The sequence below is a fragment of the Tympanuchus pallidicinctus genome, unplaced genomic scaffold (genome assembly GCF_026119805.1).
Source record: "Tympanuchus pallidicinctus isolate F22 unplaced genomic scaffold, pur_lepc_1.0 scaffold30, whole genome shotgun sequence".
NCBI classification, from domain to species: domain Eukaryota; kingdom Metazoa; phylum Chordata; class Aves; order Galliformes; family Phasianidae; genus Tympanuchus; species Tympanuchus pallidicinctus.
Genome location: NW_026294748.1, coordinates 2,224,553 through 2,246,854, shown reverse-complemented (window position 1 = coordinate 2,246,854; position 22,302 = coordinate 2,224,553). Strand labels below are relative to the sequence as shown.

At 51.9% G+C, this 22,302-nt stretch overlaps 2 protein-coding genes across 3 annotated transcripts in view; one reads left to right on the top strand and one right to left on the bottom strand.

Annotated features, from left to right (window-relative positions):
- Positions 1–22,302, bottom strand: part of NHERF4 (NHERF family PDZ scaffold protein 4) — a 312,400-nt gene that overhangs the window by 98,935 nt on the left and 191,163 nt on the right. The gene's annotated exons all lie outside the window — the stretch shown is intronic.
- NECTIN1 (nectin cell adhesion molecule 1) overlaps positions 1–22,302 on the top strand; it is a 70,508-nt gene that overhangs the window by 18,213 nt on the left and 29,993 nt on the right. For both annotated transcript variants that reach the window (XM_052697285.1, XM_052697286.1), the window contains exons 2-5: positions 14,538–14,888; positions 15,532–15,834; positions 16,150–16,267; positions 18,029–18,180. In XM_052697285.1, coding sequence (XP_052553245.1) covers positions 14,538–14,888; positions 15,532–15,834; positions 16,150–16,267; positions 18,029–18,180 — 924 coding nt within the window. The remainder of the gene's footprint in view (positions 1–14,537; positions 14,889–15,531; positions 15,835–16,149; positions 16,268–18,028; positions 18,181–22,302) is intronic.

Sequence of the window (22,302 nt, the reverse complement as noted above, 5' to 3'; positions counted from 1 at the left end):
GATGTCTTCCTGAAGTGAAACGGTGCCAGAGGGAAGCAGAGATGGAAAAAGGGGAATGGCAGAAACAGGTGGTTCTGGCTTACGAGAATGAACCTGCTGCAGCATGAGTGCAGGGCTGGAGGTGTGGGGTGACCAAGCACCCTCAGCAATGGCAGAGCTGGGCATTTCATGGTAGCCAATAAGAGCAGCAGAGGAAGAGGAGGACATGAGGCTCCTTGCACCTGTGGCTGAGGATTCTCTCCATCACATCAATCACAGCATTCCTATAAGGTGATGGGAAAGGATTGTTTCCCTTTCTCCACTCCCCTCTCCTGCATCCAGCTCCTTCTCCATCTTCAAGCCCTTTTCCCAACCCTTTCCCTTCCCATGCCTCCCCTCTCATCCCTTTGTCTTTCCCTGTTCCTCCCCCCCACTTCCTACATGTCTGCAGGATGCCTTTGCCCAGACACAACAGAAGCTGAAGGGCAAGACTGGAACTCCTCTAGATGCAATCTCCATTTTGCTCAAGGATCATTAATTACCTTGATGATTAAATACAATTAAAGATCCGTAAGACCTTTCTGATATCAGAGCCATTAGCAAGGGCAGCTTTTAGGAACCTTCACCAGCAGTAAAACAAAAGGAGGAGACAGACCAGTAAATCAGGGAATCCCAATTAAAATCCGTGCTTAGCTCATTAACCTAATTATGCATTGTGTTGTGCTTGCCTGAGCTCCGCTGGGGGAAGCGGTGGGGGCAGCTGCCCATGTGTTAGCCCAGCTAGGATGCTTGTGCTGGATTGGAGAAAAAAACATGGCTTTTAAGGGGGGGATTTGTAGCTGTGCAAGCCAGAAATATTTGTACTGAGCCCTGAAATGCAGTGGTGCAGCACGCACTTCCCCTGACCTCATTGCCACAGCACTGGGACCAGAGGACACCAGATGGCACCAGGATGTCCCCATCACTTGGCTATGGGGGATCCAACGGCTGCAGCCACAAGCATCTGCCCTGGGGTCTGATGTGAGCTCCCATCTGGGGTTATTGGAGCAGGAGGGGCAGGAGCAGAGCCCAGAGACCCTGTCCACCCCCAGAGCAAGGGAAGGCAGCAGAAACCTGCTGAATCCAGGTGACTCACAGACCTGCACCTTTTCCACACCAAAGTCTGAGGGTTGGATCCCGCAGTGCACAGCTGCATCCAACGTGCCCAGCAGCCTACGTGTCGGTGCTCCAAGGGCCAGGAGGAGGAAGCAGGTTCCAGCATGTCCTGCCCATAACCAGCCCAAGCTGTTCCAGCAAGTCAGAGCTCGATGGGCTCGGGGTGCGGCTCCTTGCATGGAGGAGAAGGAGAATGGGAGCCCCTGGATCCCGTGGGAGAGAGCAGGGAAGGAGGCACGAAGCCCAGGGCTGCATGGGGACAGATAGAGGGGTGAGCAACCTGCTGGGGGTACAGTAGGACCTGGGTTGTAGGGGGCCAGGCGCTGTGCTGAACTCTAAGCACAGCACGTGGTCCAGCAGTGCCCCTTTTGGGGGATGACACAACCCATGGGGTCTTGGAAATCTGGAACTTGGAGGAGGTGGGCTCTGCCCTCTGCAATGCTAAGGATGGAAAAGCAACAGCTTCAGCTCCTGCTGAAGTCACAGGTCTTGCTTAGGGTGCAGTTGCCCTGCTTTGGGGACACAGGCATTGCCCCAACCCAACCCACTGCCATAAAGCTGTGGTCAGCCCTCACAGAGGAATTTAATCTAGCCCAAGATCAGCAGGCAGCCTTCTGCAGGCATCCCAGCCCCGCTTGCTTTACACATTGACCATTCTTCAGCTGGTGCTCTGCTGCCAGGTAATTAAAATGGCTTCGCCCTGCAGCCCAACAGCTGCCTGCAGATAGCTTGCCTTCCTGCCCAAGGGACCCTTACCTCATCGTCTGGTCCGGAGCGCTCGTTAGCTGCAAGGCAAGTCTGAAGGATGCAAGGATTTCATGGAACAGAGCGAAGGCAGAATCTCGAATCTGCCTGCCTTTTTCTGGTTTCCTAGAATGAGGACAATGGAAGGAAAAGGAACATGAGATAAGAGAGGAAACAAAACAAAAAAACAACCAAAAAAAACCAACACAGATCCTAGCTAAAAGGACGTGGAAGAGCAGCGCATTTGCAGTGGGAGAGGTTGGAGTATTTCTCAGTTATGCCGAGTGCATTGGGAGCATTCCCAGAGCAAACAGTGCAATTAGTTTGGATTTACACTGTGCCAGTGAGATGTCAGCCCCCCGGGCCCCATGCAGGCTGGCCCATGAGCTGTTCCTTCCCTATGGGATGCAGGAAAAGCCACACTCACTGCTCTGAGATCACTGTAAACTTCCTCTTAGGCTCCTATTGCTGCCCCAGTCCTTCCCTTGGCGCTGGGAGCAGCCGCAGGGATGGGATCAGGCTGGCCTTTCAGGTTGCCTTCAGCTCTGCAAAGAAGCAGCTATTCTCCAGTTCAGGGGTGTCATTTCCTTCTGATGAGCTGTTTCCTGAGGAAGGTGTCACACCCCTAAATGAAGCCCTTTCCTTTCCCTTTGGGGCGCAGCATTCCCATCCTCTTGAGCTGTTTCCATCACCTGTGGACTGGATACTCACCGTGCTGTTGATCTGCTGGAGGTTCAGCCCCAAGGATCTGTTCCTCCTGTCACGGACCGAAAGCAAAGCCCCAGGGCTGCTGCCCCACCAGAACCAGGAAAACACTCTGTTCTGAGGCTTAAGGAAAGGTTTTACCTGTGGGGTACCCAGGCAGGGCACAAGGCTGTGCCTTGAAGCTCTGTTCCCCTCGTTTGGATCAGCCAGTCTGCTGAGCACGAGTCCTCCAGTGAAGCAGCCATTTCTCAGTGCCCAGCCTTACTTCTAATTAGCAAGTTGATCTGTTTCTGCCCAACATCATGCTGTGCCAGGAGGACGTGTCCTGTGCTGCTCTCTGCATCCCCATCCCCACAACTGGGATCTCTCTTCCAAACTTTGCCTCCTTTCCCTTTTAGCACAGACAGGAATCTGCTGCCCGTGGGGCTCCCACCCTTATCTGAAGGGTGACCCTCTGAACTCTCTGACACACACTAATAGGAGTTAATGACACTTATCTGGAAACTTATCTTTCTCTCCCTGCCTGCCCCACTGAAGCATTCCTGTATCTCACAGCTAGAACCATTCGTGGCATCCAGATGACACGAGCACTCCTTCCCTGATGGGAGAAATGCAGTTCAGTCAAACTAAGCAGCCCTCTTTGATCCCCTTCCCCTAGCTTCTTTTTTTTTTCCCCCTTTCCTTTTTTTAAAGATTTCATTTGCATTCATTCAGTACTCATCTGGTTATTTCTGGAAGCCTCTCCACTACTATTCTGGTCACTTTACACGGAACTGAGGATGGGACTTTTTGTCCTCTCTCTCTGTGCACTATTTATATCCTTCCATCTGTCTCCTTAGGTACTCGAGCATCCAGCTGTGTTATATCTATCACCTTGGCAATAGCAACAAGTGAGGATGTTTCTTCACAGCTGTTAGCTCCCACAGCGGCTGCTCTAGAGCAGGGGTGGCAAACAAGGGACACCCCGACTGCTGTGCAGTTTTCAGCCCTGCTGCCGTACCAGCAGCTTGTGAAAGCACCAAGGGCAGCCCCCGCTGGTTTCACTCCATCCCTTTGCAGAGATGTTCTCATTTCCTGTGGGTTCATTCTGTACTGCTTCTCCTTCCCTTACCTTTCATCTACATGGTGGTCACGCAGTGGTCCACAGCCATTGAGGAACCTGTGTTGGTATGTCCATGGCCACATCCCACCTGCAAGTCATAGAATCATATCTTAGAATGGCCTGGGTTGGAAAGGACCACAATGGTCATCTAGTTTCGACCCCCTGCTGTGTGCAGGGTCACCAACCAGCAGCACAGGCTGCCCAGAGCCACATCCAGCCTGGCCTTGAATGCCTGCAGGGATGGGGCATCCACAGCCTCCTTGGGCAACCTGTGCCAGTTCTGTTTCTTCCTTTGTTTTGGCTGTACACCTTGGGTCACCAGGATCACACAAAGAGTTCCTGGCAGCAAGGTGCCTAGGATGTTTATCTACCCAAACAGTTCTCTGCAGGAACCGTGCCCATATTGTCGTGTCTGCTAAGAAATCTCATAGTCTGCTTTGTGTTATTGCTCTTCCCCCCACTCCATCTGAAAAGAACACGCGTTCTCTCCAACAGCCTGAAGGGTAACTGTTAGCAAGTGGGAAGACACAAACAGCAGACGGAGGAGGAGGTGGGCATGGTGGGCAGGTGGAGGGTGGGAGCAGATCCGTCTGTCAGCTCCAAGAAGAGGATGGGGAGCACAGAGATGCACTGCACAGCCCCAAATAGCTCCCGACCAAGGGATGGGATGCTGACAGCAGGCCCAAGCGGGGAGATGCACCAGCAAGAAGGAACAGCTTGCTCTTTGGGCTCAAGAGCTCTTGGAGAGGTTGGCCGTGGAGATGACTGCATGTTTCTGCTTGGAAACAAACTGACATTTAGAGAATTTGCACAGAAACAAAGTTTCAAAAGACAGCATTGGCCTGGCTTTATCCAAAGAGTCCCATTGCCTTACAGCCAAAGCATTTGGTTTTGGTTGCAGCTCCGCTCGGGGTTGTGCTGTGCTCCCTTTGGAAGAAGTGAGAATACAGAGGAAGTCGTTCTAAAATAAATCTGAGACTTCAAATGTAAATAATAAAAAGAGAACTTGATTTAAAGCGGGCAAAATGAACACCACAAAAAAAAAGAAAAAAAGAAAAAAGGAAACATTCTGTTCCAAGGTTAGCACAAACCATTTCAACCTTATCTGCGGGCCTTTCTGTTTCATAAATTGAGTTTTGTCAAAATCAGCACGTTCCAGTGGATAGTTTTGGCTTGGACCAAATGGTTCTTTCAATCAGAACAACATGCTGCGTCGGGAAGTTTTCCACTAGGTTTGGTTCCCCCTCCCATCATACTTGCCATTTTTGTGGCAGCTTTGTCAGCCCCCCTGTTTCAGCTTGGATCTGATGTCCCAGGGGAGCAGCCAACCCCTGGAGCAGCCCAGGATGGGGTTCTCTATGCAAGGATGGAAATTTGGAGCCTGCTGCTCCCATCTGAGCACAGCTTGTTGCGTGCTGGAAGGAAGCAGGGAGCCCAGCATTGATGCAGTTACAACAGCAGTCAATGTAGTAGCTATGAAAGTCAATGAAATGAGCCAATTAGGGCCAACTGAGCTATTTAACCCTCCATCTCTGGGCATGGTTTCTCCACTCTGAGGCTGGAAATGGGATGTTGACTCCTGCCTTGCCCCATCTTGTTGCCTGTTAATAGATCTTTATAGGGAAGCGATTGGTTTTTGGTTCTGGCTTGTCTGTATCATAAACCTAGACATTGGGAACAGTGGGATTTAGAGGCAGTACGTGACTGAAGCGTGCCATCAAGATTCAAGTAGCTTGTAGCTGCCCACAGCTCCTGTCACAGTTGCTGATATCCCTTAGAGCCTTCCTGCTCTAACACCCCCAGCCTGGGGGAAAAAATAGTGATACTGAACCTCCTCTATTTGCATGCTGAGCCCCCAGCCCAGCCTGCACAGCAGCGACCCAGCGTAGGACTTGCTGACACATCCATGGGACTGTGGGTGATGCTGAGATGCCTGGAGGATGCACATGCAGGGATAACTTTGCACCATAAGGATCCCCCATTAGTCACTCAGAGCACTTCAACCCACCTCCTCAAGGGCATTCAGATCAAATTCCCCCGGATGCTCCATCCCAGCCCAGGTCCACCCTGGGGCTGCCTGCAAGCACAAAGCCACCTTGTCTATGGAAGGGACAATAAAGCATGAGAAAGTCCCTAGATTTTCTTCCCAGAAGTTCTCTGGCCTCTCCCCTTGCACTACAATCACTAAGAACATAAAATTCAGAAGTCAGAGTTCCCAGTTACCACTGCTTTCCCCAGAATAGGTGAGCTTTGTCCTGGAGAGGTGGGACCAAATGGAGATGCAATGCAGCCCCTGTGCTGTAAGCCCCTCCCTGCAGGATCCTCTTTGGCCCAAGTCCCTTTGAACTGCTCTTTCTCCTGCCCTGAGCATGGATATAACTGTGTTGGTCTCCCTTAACCCCACCAGCAAACAGGCTGCTGCCCCACACCTCCCAGAGAGATGAGGATTTTGACCCCCCGTGGGGGGCCTGACCCTCACTCCTGCTGATGCTGCGATTGAGGTCAGCATAGGCTGCCCTATGGGTGGTCCTGTTGCTTGTTTGCAGCCCTGAGGCTCACAGAGCCCATCTCCCCACAGCCACTGCTGGCTTTGAGCCCAAGGGTCCCCATCCTCAAGCTGTGTTTTGGTAACTTCAGCATAGCTGCTAACGTGGATCATGCTTAGCGTCTCTTCCAGGCTCCGTCAGCAGGCTTGCTTCTTCATCACCCCATGCCTCAGTTTCCCCAGCCATAAAGATAAGGGCAACCTTTTCTATTTAGGGCTGCAAGGCATCACTACAATGCCTGCATGCTGCTTCCTTAGTTGAGAATCATCACCCCAATATGCAGAGCCCCACATCTCACCCAAGCCATGCCGGTGAGATAGCCTGGGTGGCCTTGGGCACATTTCTTTGTCATTCAGCACCTCTGATTTCCCCATCCCTGAAAGCAGAGGTAATAATACTTACCTGCCTCTGGGATGTGTGAGGATTAATTAGTTACCTTCTGAAAAGCCCTTTGAAGACTCAGCGCTTTCCATAAACACGCAGACCGACTCCTGCAGGCGGGCGCAGGTAGGACTGAGGCAGGGTGCCCATGTGCTGCAGAGATCACCAAGCTGGAAGAGGACAGGAATATGTAAAGTGAATTTCCTGCACAGAGCTTGATAACAAAGCTGAGCAGCAGGCTGAAAGTCAGGCTGGAGCACTGTGTGTTATGGATGTTGTTCTTTCCAGACTTGAGATTTCTGAGTCTTTTCCACTTTCATGGACAAAAAACCTCTAAAGGAAGAGGAAACCCATCTTGAGAGAGCAGAGGCAGCATCAGGGTGCCCATCCCTGCTGTTTGGTGGGTGCCATGCAATGTTGGTGGCCAAGATTACTCCTGGTTGCCAGCTCTGATGGGGTAGGAGCCATCAGAACTTCTGTTTTCCTTCTGGTCACAAAACAATGTTAATTGTTTCTATCTTCGGACAAATTATAGCAGCACAGAGCATGGCATTCCCACTTGAAACAGTAGAAAATGTTTCTCTTAACTTAAGGAGCTCATGAAATTGCCAGCAATGCACTACAGACCCCAAGGACAAGACAAGAAGAAAGCAAAGACCGCAGCCAGAAAGCTGTGACTGGTTAGCAAGTCTTTAAACTATAGAAAAATGAGAATCTTCATCTTCTCCACAAAAATCCCAGGCTTGGTCACCACCGATGTGGTTTGGCACGAGGCTGTCACCACATCTTGGGCATTAGAGCAAAGAGTTTGCCTCTATTGGTAATTCCCTGGGAGCCCGATGGTAGAAGGGCCTTGAATTGAGTCAGGACAGAGGGAATGAGGGCGGTGAGGCCGGCAGGGGCAGCAGCTCCTCATCACACCTGAGTCAGCAGAGTTTCGGCTTTGTCGCGTTCCCATCGGGATGAAGGTTGAGTCACTGCAGCCGAGCCCTGAATGCTCCCGTTTCCTATTCCTGCTCTGTGCTGGCAGCCTGGGGAGGGAAGGATTGGATGCTTTCTTCCTGTGCCATCGAGTTTTATTTTTGTTTTTACTGAATCTCTTCAGACTCCAGTTCCTTCGTTTCGGAAATGAGGCTCGTTATGGGTTGCTATCTTGATCCCCTCTTCACAGCTCTTCATTAAGTCTCTCCTCAGCACCTGGGGAGCTCCAATAGGGAGAATATTTAGCCCTGGACTAGGGCTTTTTGAGCGACATCCAAAGTAATGCAGAAATCCAAGGGAGAATCAAAGCAGAAAAAGTATCCACATACACAGGGCACGGTGAGGATGGGTCGATGGTTGGATTAGATGACATTGGTGGTCCAACCTTAATGAACCCAGCCATTCGGGGCTCAGCCTATCAGCAAAAGGTCTCAGGACATTCCCAGCTGAATTACCTTCCTCTTACTCTGTGCCTCTTCCCCATCCCTCCACATTTTATTTTCCTGTACTGCTTTTTCCTGCCCTCCCTCCCCACCCAAGCTCTGAATTAACTCTGGCTACGAATCCAGCCCCATCTCAAGCCATCAAACATGCCCAGGTACTTTCCCTCTTGCTTACAGAGATACAGAACACAGGAGAACTTCTGTTTTTTTTTCCCCTCACTCACGAGGAAAGTTCCCAGCAAAGAAATGACTCTGTGTGACACAGGGCTTTGAGGCATTGCTCTTTGGCCACCTACCTGCTTTTCCCAGTGCAGATCTGTGGTCCTGGGTGCATTCAAGATGAACTAGTGGCTAGGAAATGCACAGGCACTGGGTTGTAATGGTGTTGGGATGATACAAGAAGGATGGAAATAATGGGTAGGGCTGAAACCTGGAGAAGACAAATTGAGGAAATAAGCCCTGCAGAGCAGCTTGAGGGGCTCCTTGGTGATGGAGACCAGCTGGCTTAAAGGAAGGAAACACGACCTGCTGTGATAAGTCACATAAAGCCACAAGGAAAAGGAGATGGGAGTCCCACGCACTGGAAGGGCACACAGTGGGAAAAGAGCTGAGGAAAGAGCTGGAGCGAGGTGCAGCCCAAAGGCCTGGAGGGACAGGGTGCACAGCGAGCAGCCAAGTGCTGGGGCACAGCAGGCAGAGGCAGCCTGGTGCTCAGGTGTGGGAACCAGCAGCCTCACCAGGGATTAGCCGACGTGCCAGCAGGGCGGGATGCTGGGATGCTGGGAGCAGACTGCTCCACTGTGACTGAGAGCCTTTGTGCTTTGTTGCTGAGCACGGGATTTCGTGGCTTTATTGCAGGAAGGCCTTTCCCAGTGCTGTGTCAGCACTCGCAGCCAGAGCCCTGCTTTGCCAGCCTCCCTGCTCCTGCCACAGGGCATGTTCCCCTCCCCTTGACTTGAGGGTGAAGCAAAGCAGCTGTGCGAAAGTGGGGAGAGGAGCAAGCAATGAGGGAATGCCAGGAGCAAAGAGGCATGGCTGTTCCCTTCCCACTCTTCAGGTTCACAGCCCTTCTAGAGAGCTGGAACTGGGCTGTTTGCGAGGTGGAAGCACAGACAGCAAGAGCTAGTAGTCTGGTGTTCAGCTCTGCTGTTTGATCTGTGGCTGCTCTCGCCCTGTCATCTGCTTCTCTTTCATCTCTCTCTATGAAGAACACCTAGGACAACCTTGGCTTTGGTCTCAGTGAGGGCCTTTGTGATGGCTCAACGAGCAGATTTCCCAAACCTTCACAGAACGAGGGCAGCATCCACGGAGCAGACCCTCTGGGAAGGATCTTTCATTCAAGTGGACCCTGAGGCTGCTTTGCATTCTATTTCTCCAAAGAGGAGATGCTGCATGGGCAGGAGAAGGCAACCCTTCCTTATCCCAAAGCACCTCCCCATCCTGTCCCAGCTGGCTAGAAAGGCTCACTCAGTACGATGCATTGACTGGTCCTCAGATAGGAATATTCCCACTGCTACAATGCACTGGTGCCAGATAAGAACCAGTGACCTAGAGAACAGAGCCCTGCATTTCCTATTTGGATAGAGCCAGCTGGGCCATTGTAGGGCTGCTACCTCCTGTCAGAGCTCATTGAGCTCTTGGCTGGGGGAAGGGATGCTTGCAGTTCTTGCAACACAGTGCCACCTCCAAGCTTCAACTTCCACATGCAGCATTGCCACCTGCAGCTGCCCTCTGATCTGCAGCCCCATCTCCTATGTTCTGGGAAGGCAGCCCTCCCCTCCTGTTCCCTTTGAGAGTCACTGGGGGCTAAGGTGAATCAGAGCATGACAAAGACTTCCAGTAAAAGTATGCTGCTGCAGGAAGCAGAGGCCATGAGTCAAAGGCAGCACTCCTTCCCAGCGGGCTGCATGCACTGACTAAGCAGGGTGAGGCAAGCACTGCTCTGAGTGCCTGGCAATCCATACCAACTCTCTCCTTGGTAAGAAGCAAGGTATTAACCTCAACACCTCAGCCAAGCACCACTTCAAACCTTTGCATCCTGCCACCTGAAATTCCCCTCCCAGGATTTGGGATCCTCTTTCCCATGTCTCACCCTGCTTAACACACCTGTGGTGTTCCCTTGGGCTGCTGGAGGCTGATTGCATTCTGCCCTGGGAAAGCTTCATTTCAAGCCTTGATCTCCATGTAAAAATAGGAAGGGATTGAAATAGGAATTCAGAAATACCAGGAGGAGAAAAAAATGGGAAAAAAAAAGCCAAACACAAAGCTCACCAATTGCTAAAAAGCTCCGTCCCATTTCTCCGTCCACAAAGAGTTCCTGGGTATCTTCTTGAAGTGCCTTTGCCTAAAAGCATGCAAACCCAAGGCCAGAACAGTGCCTCTTTTAGAGCTCACAGTGCAAGGAACCAACTGAGAATGAGGTGCTTGGTGCAAGGTCTTTTATAGGTGGGAGCATGATGCATTGCTTTGCCCTTTAATGAGGTCCAGCTGCTGTGACCTCCACATCCCCTTCAGTTCTAAGTGATGTGAAGTCTATTAGGACTCATTCCTCTGACATTTGCTTCAGCTGTGAGATTGCCCCAGCGAAGGGCGGCTCAGCACAGTGCTGCCAAGGGCTGTTTCAGTGCCCTTGGGGTGAGATGAGTATCAGGGAACAGGAGAGAGAAATCGGTGAGACACCTTGCAGAGGCAAGGTTGTGCAAAGCAGAGTGGAGTTCACATGGTGCTTAACAAAGAGGCATTGATCGGAAGCTGGTTGTGACAGAGCACAGTGCTTGGAGATCATTTCCAGAGCTTTCTCTATGGGGAAGGGCAAGAACCAGATCCCACGCTTGCAAAATCTGCTGCCTTTGATGGGTTGATGGTCAGACTAGATCTTAGTGGTCTTTCCCAAGCTTAATGATTCTAAGATTTTAGGCACTGGAGCATTCTGCAAAGCCTGGAGGGTCAGCAGGCTATTTGCACATCACACCCAGGGTGCCCAGCCCCACATAAGGCACCCTGAGCCCTGCACAGGGCCCCTAAGGCCTGGCATGACCCAGTGACTATCTGGGCTTGGGATCGTGGGGAAAGGCACCAGCACAAACCACTTCAGAAGCCAAGGTGGAGGAGTAGCATCCCAGAGGTCTCTGCTAATGAGTGCTTGGCACCAACATGTCTTTGGCTCTCAGCTGGGCTTTTTCTACCTTAAAAACAACAACAACAACAACACAAGCAACGACAACAACAACCAAAAAGTAAAATAAAACAATGAGTAAACTGCAACTCAGCAAGCTTCAGCCTACACAGCTCACCACTGATGTGCCGCTGCCCCGGGAGCCGTCGGGGTGGATCGGTGGGCACTGCAATGCAGGGTGTATCCCAAAGCTTTTCCTCTGCCATGTCGACCACACGCAGCACTCAGCAAAGCAGCAGCAAGGTGCACGTGCACACACACACACACCCCTCCTGTTTAATATGTCCAAGCCTCTCCGCAGGCTGATTGCTGATGTTATTTTCTCCTCCTCGCCCTGGCTTGCACGCTCGCTGCCATCAATAAGCGATGCGTTTGCCCTTATGAATTATTGAGTGTGTAACAGGGCCGGCCCGGCTCAGTCACCTTGCAAACCAATGCTCCCACAAGCATGGCAGCAGCCAGTTTGCCCTCTGGCTCCTGATGGAGAGCACGGGATGCTGATCCAGCACCTTGCAAAACCCCTTTATGTCACCCGTTGTCTCTGCTGAGGTTTGGGTGTTACTGCAGCAATGCGGAGCAGTGGGTGCTTTATTTCCCCCGATGGGAAGCTTGGAGGAGCGGAACAAAAGGAGTTTACAGCATCTTGCAAAAGAGCCATGAGTTATTCAGTCACCTGGAAAGGAAACATGATTTCCGCACAGTGTTTGCTGGGTTTTTTTGGTTTGTTTTTTTTTTTTTTTATTTTCCCCTGAAGCCTCTAGAAAGTTTGGAATGTGTTTGTGTTAAAGCTGCTGCATGTAGGGGCCTGAAAACAGCGCTGGCAGCATCGTGCTGTTGGCAGTCTCTGCTGGCACCAGTTTCTTCCCCAGCCCGGAGCTTGACACTTTGCACCTGGGAAGAGGAGGGACCTCACTGGCTGAGGGTCAGCTCCATCAGCACCCAGTTTGTTTTGTGTCCCGGTACAGTCTGTGCTGAGGCACGGATCCCATGGCAGGGGGAGGTCAGAGCTGGGAACTGTTCCTCCCACCCAAGGTCGAGGACAAGCACTCAGTTCACAAAAGGGTCATTCATTCATTTGCAGGGAAATCATAGCGTAAAGAAAGAGCATCGTAACAGAGGTGAGGGGGTGGATTGGGTTTTCTTATGATATGCACCACCAGCATGCTTGATACCGTTATTTAAGAGGCGCACTGTGGGTGCCCATCCCTTGGCCTCAAGCTTGCATAGCTTTGCAAGCAGACCTTCTTGCCCACCCCAGAGATCCTGGCCTGTCCTATGGATGCCCAGCAAGGTGACCAACGTGATGGCTTTCCATCCTCTCTGTGAGGTCCAGCCTGTCTCCTGCTCGTCTGGCACTGTCAGGAGGCACGGAGTCACCACATCCTGCTGCCACCAACGTGGTTTCTTCCACTGGAGTCCCAAGGATCCAGTGGGGGGGGGTCATGGTGCTGATGTGGGCATGGGGCCAGTGGTACCATCTCCCCAGCCCTGGGAGCACGAGCCCTGTGTGGGAGAGGAGGGGAGCAATGAATGCACTTAGCTGCAGTGCAGGTAGGAGCAGCGTGCTGAGCACACAGGCAGCCAGGCAGCCCCAAGCTGGGCGCAGGTTGTTCCCAGGGCCTCTGCTACGTGATTGCTGTTGCTCTCCTGCAAGCTTCCACATGTCTTGGGAGGCTGTGAGGGCTTCAGAGGCAGGCTGCTTGGCAGGGCTGCTGTGCACCTCCATAGGTGTGGGCTCAAACCTCCAGGCTAGAAGGAGCAGCTTGTGCTGCAAAGCAAGTCAGAGGCTTCTCCCTGCTCCACACCCGCCTGTTCTTTCCCGGAATCCTAGCACTGCATGGTCCAGATCCAGCCCTGCTCTGCACCTCATTCCATCAGCTGTGTCACAGGTCATAAAGGTGTTCCGTGGGGTCTCGCTGCTTGACCGTCCTCCCCCAATTGTCAAGGAGAGACATCATCCAGCAGTGACTGCGCTGGAGCACGAGCATCCCTTCCCTCTGCCTTCTGGTGGGACATGCATGGCATCTGGGTGGGATGGGAAGGTGCAGCCCTGTGGCCTCTGAGGACCCGATGGCTTTGTGCACACAGGCACAGGAGGGCACCAGTGCTTTGCTGTGGTTGTAAGCAGCACTGGGAAGCATTCAGCAGCATCCAGCTGCAGTGTAGGGTGTGGGTCAGCCCAGTGCCTGGCTCAGGAAGGGGGCAAGCCCACACAAAGCTCCAGAGACCGAGTTTCGGTCTTAATTGCTGCTGACTGTGGTCAGCTGATGGCGTCTCATGGCTGGGTTGGGTTGCTGAGGCTTGTCCTTGGGGTCATGGGCTCAGTGTGCAGGGGAGGAGAAGGGGAGAGAGCACTGAAGCTGCAGGAACGGGACACCCATGGCCATGTTCACGTCCTGTCAGCTAAAAGATGTATTCTGTTTCTCTTGCTGTCAATTTCCTTTTTTCTTTCCCTTCCTTTTCATGTTTCTCCCTCTTTGTACCTCTTTCCCTTTTCCTTACCCCCTCTTTCTTCCCTTTCCTCTCTGTCTCCCAGAATACATCCAGTTTCAGATGCTGCCAGAAGCAGCGAGCAAAACCTGCTTTTCTCGTTCTCACCGCCTTCCTTCCCCCTTGTATTTCTCATAGAAATACTGGCTGTATAATTATCAGTGCATTATCTCTAAACATACAGATTAGGGAAAGACACAGTGGCAGCCAAAGATGAATTTCAGGGTCAGTCTGGTGGGAGACATTTTCTCCATCTGGCAGGGGAGGACTCAAACGAGACAGAATAGCAGCTGGGAGCACAGCCACAGCTTCTCCCAAGCATCTTCCATCCTTCCTCTGCAGAACCCAGATGGAAGGATCCTACTCTCAGTCCTTAAAAATAAGGCCACTGAAACCACCCAGATCATACAGGTAGCTCATGCAAGGTGTATGACCACTGCCATAAATCCATTCTTCTGTGGGTGCTATTGCTGCTCTGTAATCAAGGCCTCAGTCTCTGCAGCTCATTTAATTACTGGTGCACTTCCAATAGGATTAAATGGGTGTCTGAGTTTGTGTTAGCATATGTTGGGACACGCTGTGCTGATAAATATCTGTGCCTTCGTGTGCCTACGGATACACAAGTTCTGTGTACTTACAATAAATGATGCGATGCCTTCCGAGGTTGAAGGCAAAAGGAAAGTATTCTTGATCCAACCTGGTAGCTGTAGAGCTTTAGGGCTGATCATGGTGACTAAGCGAAGTTGTTCATGGGCCCAGCATGCAAGAATTGTTCTTTTTTTCCTTATTCTAGGCCAATTATGTATGTATATTCATCTTTTCCCATGTCATTGCAGCGCTGCAAGCTCAGACTGTCTTAGTCAATGACACAGTCTCAGGATTTATTGGGACAGACGTGGTCCTGCACTGCAGCTTCACCAACCCGCTCCCCAATGTGAAGATCACGCAGGTCACGTGGCAGAAAGTCACCAACGGCACCAAGCAGAATGTGGCCATTTACAACCCTGCCATGGGGGTCTCCATCCTCTCTCCCTACAAAGAACGGGTGACTTTCCGGAACCCTTCCTTCAAAGATGGCACCATTCAGCTCTCTCGGCTCGAGTTGGAGGATGAGGGGGTTTACATCTGCGAGTTTGCCACCTTCCCAACCGGCAACAGGGAAAGTCAGCTGAACCTCACAGTGCTGGGTAAGCTACTGGGCAATCCCGTGGTGCAAGCTGTTGCTTCCAGTTAAACAGGTCTGGAGGAACCTGAGACTCCCGTCTTGGGAACTCAGGGCAAAGGTTGAGCCTTTGGTGTGAATTTCACCTCTCATGCTCTTTCACGTCGTCCATAAAGAGGTGGAGAGCAGGGAAGCCAGAGTAGGTGGTTCATTGGGTTGTCTTGGGAATGTCTCTTCCTCTTCCCAGACCCCAGCTATCTTATTAATGCAGGTAGAATAAGAGTGACCTGTCCCTTAAGGGCATGGTGAGTTTTAACACCCTGTGTCTGTAAGGTGAACAGAGAGGAGAGACAACAGATCCTGAACACAAGTAAAGCTTGTCCTTGGAGCAGAAGGCTGTGAGTGAACAGGCTCTACCCAACATCTGCATGATTCATTTGCTCTTCAATTTGGGTTTCCCATACTAACATGGGGATGAAAACCTATTGCAAGAAGGGACTTTCCTTCATGTATACATCCAGGGCAGGTCTAGCAGCCGCTAGCAGTTTACAGGAGCTCTGCATACACCACAAGGTCTGTCGCAGTGGTGCTTGATATCTCCTATTGCTTTTGTAACCCCTTTGTATTCCTCTCTCCTCCTCCTCCTCCTTTTCTGCACTTCCTTGCAGCCAAACCCACGAATCGGATGGAGGGCACCACGCGGCCGCTGATCGCCAAGTCGGGCAGGACAGAAAAGATCTTGGTAGCCACTTGCATCTCCTCCAATGGGAAGCCCCCCAGCACCGTCACCTGGGACACCAAGCTGAAAGGGGAAGCAGAGTTTCAGGAGATCCGGAACAGCAATGGCACCATCACGGTGATCAGCCGGTACCGCTTGGTGCCGAGCCGCGAAGCCCATCGGCAGCAGCTCATGTGTGTGGTCAACTACCAGCTGGACCGCTTCACTGACAGCATCACCCTCAACGTGCAGTGTAAGCAAACACTGGAGGGGCTGGGGAAGTGAGTTGTGTGAAGGGATGATGCTGGTCTGGTGCGGGGGGGGAAGTGGGGGTTGCTCTCTTTCTGTGGAGGGTGAATGCCTGGAGTAATTGTACGGTTTCCCTTTCTCATACCTCCTTTCCCTCGTTGCCTCTGCCATGTTCCTTTGTTCCTCCCTTCATCTCGCTCCTTTGCTCACTCTCTCCCTCCTTGCCTCCTTCTCTCTTCCTGCTCCCTCCCCGTTCCTTTTCCTTAACGCCATCCCCTCCTTTCCCATCCTTCTCCCTCTCTCTGTCATCCCGCTGCAGATGAGCCAGAAGTCACCATCGAGGGCTTCGATGGCAACTGGTTCCTCAATCGGAAAGATGTCAAGCTGATATGCAAGTCTGATGCCAACCCCCCAGCTCACACCTACGAATGGAAGCTGTAAGTACCTGCAGTATTCCCACCTCCTGCACAGGGGACCAACAGGACCAAGGAACCTCTGTTGAAATCCCTTTGCTTGGTCAGCTCCCAGTCCCACTGGGACCACGGTGCCGACTGCATCCCCACACATCTGACATTAAGCAGAAGCAATTCCTCCTCCTCCTCCAGGGCTGCAGCTTTTGGCTGAGCACAGCAATGGGAGCGAGCAGTGAGCGAGGGGTGCCTGGGGAGCCAGGTGGGAATTGATGGAACCCGAGGTGCTTCTCTCTCCCTCTCTTTTCCATAAGTGCTCACAAGACTTTAGAAAAAAAGAAGATCAAATGGATGCTTTCTTCTTTTCAGCTGGCGTTTGTCAGAGAGAGGTTCTCAGAATGGCTTTGCGGAGAGCCAGGCACATTCTCTCTCATTTCCCTTCCAGATCAAACTGTTCACAATACAAATCTGAAGAGGGTTGTTTTTCTTGCCTTTCTTCTGCTTCTCATCCCCAGCTCTCTCTGTTGGTTCTGCCAGCTCGCTTAAGCTCCAAGGGGGCTCCCTGGGTTCCTCTCAACATTGCTAGGGAGATGTTAGAGGCAAAGATACCCCGGGTGGCACCCGAGGCAGAAGAGATGCCAAGGTTTTCTCTCCGCTTTTGGGCAAGTGGCTTCATCCCTTTTTCCTGCAGTTTCTCACGTGCAGAGCTGGAGCCTGAGCTCTTGCTGTGCTCCTGGGCACTGGGCAGCTCTCAGCATGTTCAGACCCAGCCGACTGCACCAGCATCCCTGTCACTGCAGCCAGTTGTCCTGTGAATTCTCTGTATGGCCATTTGCCTGCCTTTAGCCTGCTGTCCTTTTGAGGGTTTCCAGGAGCATCAATACTTTCCTTTAAGAAAGACCTGTGGGGAGAAAAATGGAGAGGAGAGCACAGAATTAACGAGGGCAGGTTTCTGAGCCCAACGGCGCTTCGATCCAATTTCCCATCCTCTCCCTTTTGCACATTTAGTGGGTTGCTTAGGACTGAATATAGGATTATTGACCTGAAAGAGGATGGAGAGGAAAGGCGGAGTGACGGCGATGAGCAACAGTGGAGCTGTTAGAGGGATGGCAGCCTCCCATAGCATCCCACAGCAGTTTCCAGATCTAGATTGGGAACTCCTTGCAGATTGGGAACCCTGAGTCACCCACAGGCAGAGAACCAACATTGGGCTTCTCTGTTCTTCAGTCAGCACTGGGAAAGAATGCCCCTTTTTGTGACTAATTTGCCATACGTGTGTATATATAGGCATGCAAAATGTGTGTGTGTGCACTTAGGCACTCTGCAAATGTAATTATACCCCATTATTCCCTTTTGTTTCTTACAAATTGCCAGCAATATGGCACATTTTTGTTGAGAGGAGGGGAAAGAATTACTTGAGTAATTTTTAATTGCCTAAGAGAAGTAATTACTTTACTTTGCTTCAGTAATTAAGAATAACCAGGCCATGTGTGTCGTTTTCCTAACACACAGGCTTTTAATATTTTTTTTATCTGCCTTTGTTCATTTATTCTGTGTACCTCTAGACATAGTTTTGCATTATTCCACTTCCACACTCACCTGATTCTCCTGACATGGGCAGACCAGACTGTAAATCAGTGCTGCTTTACTCAAGCTGAGGTTGCAATTAACACTGGCTGATCAACCAGGAGTTCTACAGGCAGGACAGCAGGATAGAGCAGGGTTAGGCTGGAATTCCATCCCGTGTTTTCCATCCTGGGGGTCTAGCATGATCTTTTTTTCTCCCAGGCCAAACGGGACTCTGCCAGGGAGTGTGGAAATCCAGAACAACACCATCTATTTCAAGGGCCCCATCTCCTACAGCGTGGCTGGCACCTACATCTGTGAGGCCTCCAATGCCATCGGCACGCGGTCGGGCTTGGTGGAAGTCAATGTCACAGGTAGGAAACCACGTGGGCTGCTCTGAAAGATGAGGAGGTGGGAGAGGAGGGTGGGAGCTGCTCACCTCTACCAGCCTAAATGTTGTCATAATTTCTGTTCGAATCTCCAGCGCCTCCTTCCAGCAGTGGGGAGTTTGGTGATGCGAAGGGAGCAGAGATGGTCGTTGCTTTGTGCTGGTTTTGCTTTGGTGTGCTTGGGTTTTTCTCCTTTCCTCTCGTTGTCTTTTTCTTTCTTACACCAAGAGGCATTCAGTCTCATTCTCCCTTGCCTGCTTTGGACTCAGATAGCTGGTTGGGCACGCTATAAGCCGAGACATGTCAGCAGTGTATTTGTTGGGAGGCAGGAGGAGCAGGGTGAGGACAGGGCTGACAGTGAGACGGGCGAGCCGTTTGTTCAGGTGTTGCTGATCGTGGGCAACTCGGTGATTTCTTAGCTGTGCTCCGTCCAACGCCGTGTTCCTCTGTGCTGTGTGTGTCATCATGAATGGCATTGCCAGGGCTCCGGAACAGAGTGGTGTTACCCCAAAAAAAAAGATGCACCAGGATGGGGGGTGATGCGCCGAGGGCTCCGTGCTGCTCTCCATCGGGTACCCCTGCATCCCAATGGAACTGTGGCCAAGCAGCAGGTGGAGCAGAATAACTGGGGTTGCTGGGGGAGCAGACCTGCTCAGGGGAGCTGGGAGCAGTGGTGGGGAGCAGAACGAGCAGGGCTGAGCTCTGACCTCCTCCAATGAGCCTCCAATCGGCACCTCACTGCTCAGTTCCCTGCTCTGCAGTGATGATCTTCTCCCAGGATGATCTTCTGCTACCCGAGCGCTTGGAGGTCAGTGGATGGGATGTGCTAAGTAGATGCTAATTATGAAGTATTTATTTATGATCATTATCGTGGTAGAGGGCCTTTAATTCGCACCTCCTGACCTGGATCCGTGCCTGCTTTGTTGTTCCTGCTATCTGCCTCTCTCTCGGGGATTTTTTGTTTGCTGGTGGAAGGAGCAAGACTAACAGAGCTCTGTGTTGAGCACAGACGTGGGACAGCACCTGCCCTGCCATATTCCTGCCCAACACCCATAGAAATCATTTCCAAAACCCATCTCAGCAAGGTACCCTCCAGAGCACCATGTTTCTGGGCACTGGGGACAGCAACCAGGATGTCCCTATCCCGGTGGTTTTCAGGGCACAGGTTCTAACACTCAGCAAGGGGAAAATGGGCAAGTTTTAAGGGAATGACTTGGAGTGGGGGTCTGCCTGCCCACAGTCCCGATTTATTCCCAAAATCTGAACAATGGTGCTGAGGTTACACGAGTGGGATGGAGGGACACAGCAGCCCCTGCTCCCTAGGAGGGATGAGCAGCTGACATGCTAAACCAGGGCTCCACCATGTAAAAAAAAACCCACACTGTTAATAATTCATTGGATCTGAATATGTTTATCCATCTCTCCCTTGGGAACGATTAGGCCAGTGCTGGGGAGGGTTCAGCCTTCCTCACTCAGCTATTACAGGTACATTTGTTTGGGTCTTGCAGGCAATTTAGGGATTGTCAGTGGACCACGAAACCTCTTTCAAGAGATGCATGCAATAAATGGAGTTCAATCTAGTGAGCAGCCAGCCTCGGGAGTGGGAAAAAAAAAAAACCCCACGACAGAGAAGGCTGATGCAGAGAAAAACCTGCAGCAGACATCCTCTCCTTCCTACCCATCCCACTCCAGCATCCTTCATCCCAGCCCCGGGGAGGAGGAGCAGGGATGGGTCAGCCCTGGCTGGGAGGCGATTCGTTCAGGAGGAGAAGGCTGAATAATGCTCTTGGAGTTATAGCACATTAAAGAGATTGATAAGTGGAAATTTAATATTTTATTCCCGCAATCTGTTCCTGTAATAGCTTCTCCTGCCTTGCAGGACCTTTGTCAGTAGCAAGCAAGCCATGTAGTGTGACATGTAACTATTTATTATGGGCGGCTGGGTGACATTATAAAAGGCAGCGGGTATGGACTGCCTGGGTCTGTGTGCACATGCGTGGCAGCCCTGCATGGAGAGGAGGTCACATGCATGCACACAGCTGTGTGTGCCCTCTTTCTGCATCTGTTCCAGAATGCAGGTAGCCCTCCAAAGCTGCATGCCTGTATGGGGATGCCCTGCTGCACAGCCATGAGCACTGGTGCGCTGGTATGTGTGAGTATACACGCATCCATGGAGATGTGCCTGTGTGCAGCAGTGTATGTGCATCTCCTGGTCTTTAGGCACACGTGTACACATCAGCTCTGCACACACTGGCAGCTCTGCAGCTTTGGCCTTGGCTGTAGGACGGGGAGGGAGGCTGCAGGATCTCCCCCTAAATCAGCTTGGCTCGCAGTAGGGAGTTATTTACACAGCGCCAGCAATGCCAGCACAGCAAGGTCACCACACACAGCCAGCGGGGTTGTGACGGCTCTGAGCACGAGGGAGAGCACTGTGCACAGAGCACAGGGTCTCATCCCCAACAGCTGCATCCCCAGCCCAGCTCAGGGCTGCCCCGTTGGGGAGGCTGAGGCTGGGGGGCTCTGCCTGCTGCTGACCCAGCGGATGGCGGTGAGCAGCGTTTGCTGCAGCCCATCTGATGGCATCTGTGCCAGTGGGAGCAGTGCCTGATTGACGGGCGATAGGTGACCTGACACAGAGATTAAAGCCTAAGACATGTCTGGCATCCGGCCCGAAAGCCGTCACACTCTGACACACCCGCAGCAGCTGCTGAACTCCTGCATTGCTTGCCAGTGGTTTTTCTGCCCCTCTGCCTCCTATTCCAGCACAGGAATCTTCCAGCTGGGAGGAAAGCAGGACCCCTAGGAGCAAGAGATGGGCGTGCGTGAGGGCTGCTGTGAGGGAGTGAGCAGCAATGCCAGCAGGCTCTGAAATTACAGCCCTGTCTGCTGCTATCTCCTACCTTGACTCATGCACGGGTCTGCCAAACGGAACGGGTCAAAGTCCTGCAGTGTTTGGGTGTGGAGGGTGGAAAGGCTGCCGTCTGCAATCTGTCTCCTAAAAGAAATAAAATGCAACGATCCTTGCCATGTTTGCAGACAGCATCCGGGAGCTGGGAGCTCTCAGGTTCCTGTTCCCCATCCTGCTGTGCTGCAACAGGTGCTTGGCTTGGCCAGGCAGGAGGAAACCAGAGCTCCACGTAGGGAGCAGCTTGGGCTGACACACGTCCAAATGGGACCCTCTCATGGAGTTTGACATCTGCCTCAATGCCTCTGGCTCCTCTGAGAGTCTCGGCTGGTGCTAGCTCTTTCCTTGGCCCTTAGGATTGAAGGAAAGGAGATAAAAATGGGACTTCAACAAAAAAATGTGCCCACAAAAGCAGTACCTTTAAGATATCTCAGCAGCGCGACGAGCAGGAGGGCTTTTAAAAGCTGCTTTCCTGCCTATCATAAGAAGATTGTTTGGTGTCTAAAAATATGTTTTTTTCTGATCTAGGCCTTTCCTGCCCTTGGGAGCAGGTCCTGCCCCAGGGGGTTCTCTGATGTCTAATGAGGTTTAGGTCCCATCTCTGCCAGGGATCCCACGCTCTCTCCAAGAGCACTGTGATTGGGATAATTTTGGCTCCTTCTCAGCGCTGAAGCCGGCCACCACGTTCAGAAAGCCATACAGGAAGGATTGATGGACAGGCAGCACGATTTGCATAGGTCTCCTTTTTCTTCAGAAACCAGCCATTAAAAGCAAGATGAGGCTTTAGCACAGGGCCTATTGAAGCCTCCCCTGCGGTGATACTGGCATCTTCATCTCCCCAGGGCTGGCACTGCTGCACCCATGGGCGCTGCCGGACCCACTCCCTATTTCCATGGGATCAAAGCAAAGCTCAGGGCTGTCCCTTGTCACTGGGCTCCCAGCTGCTGCCCAGAGCTGGCACGGGGACAGGAAGCCAGGCTGAATGCAACAGCTGGCAGAGCGAGCAGCGGGCAGCAAGCATCTCTGCTCTAATTCCTATTCATGCAGCACTCCCTGTTTTTACGAGGGCAGCAGCAAGGGGGAGGCTTTTCGTGCCGGCATTAAAGCCTGGCTTGTTCCCCCTCCCTATGCTCCGCTGTCTCCTGTTTCTCCCGTCCGCTTTTCACAGCGGCTTTAATTCTCCCCAGACTCTTCCTAATGGA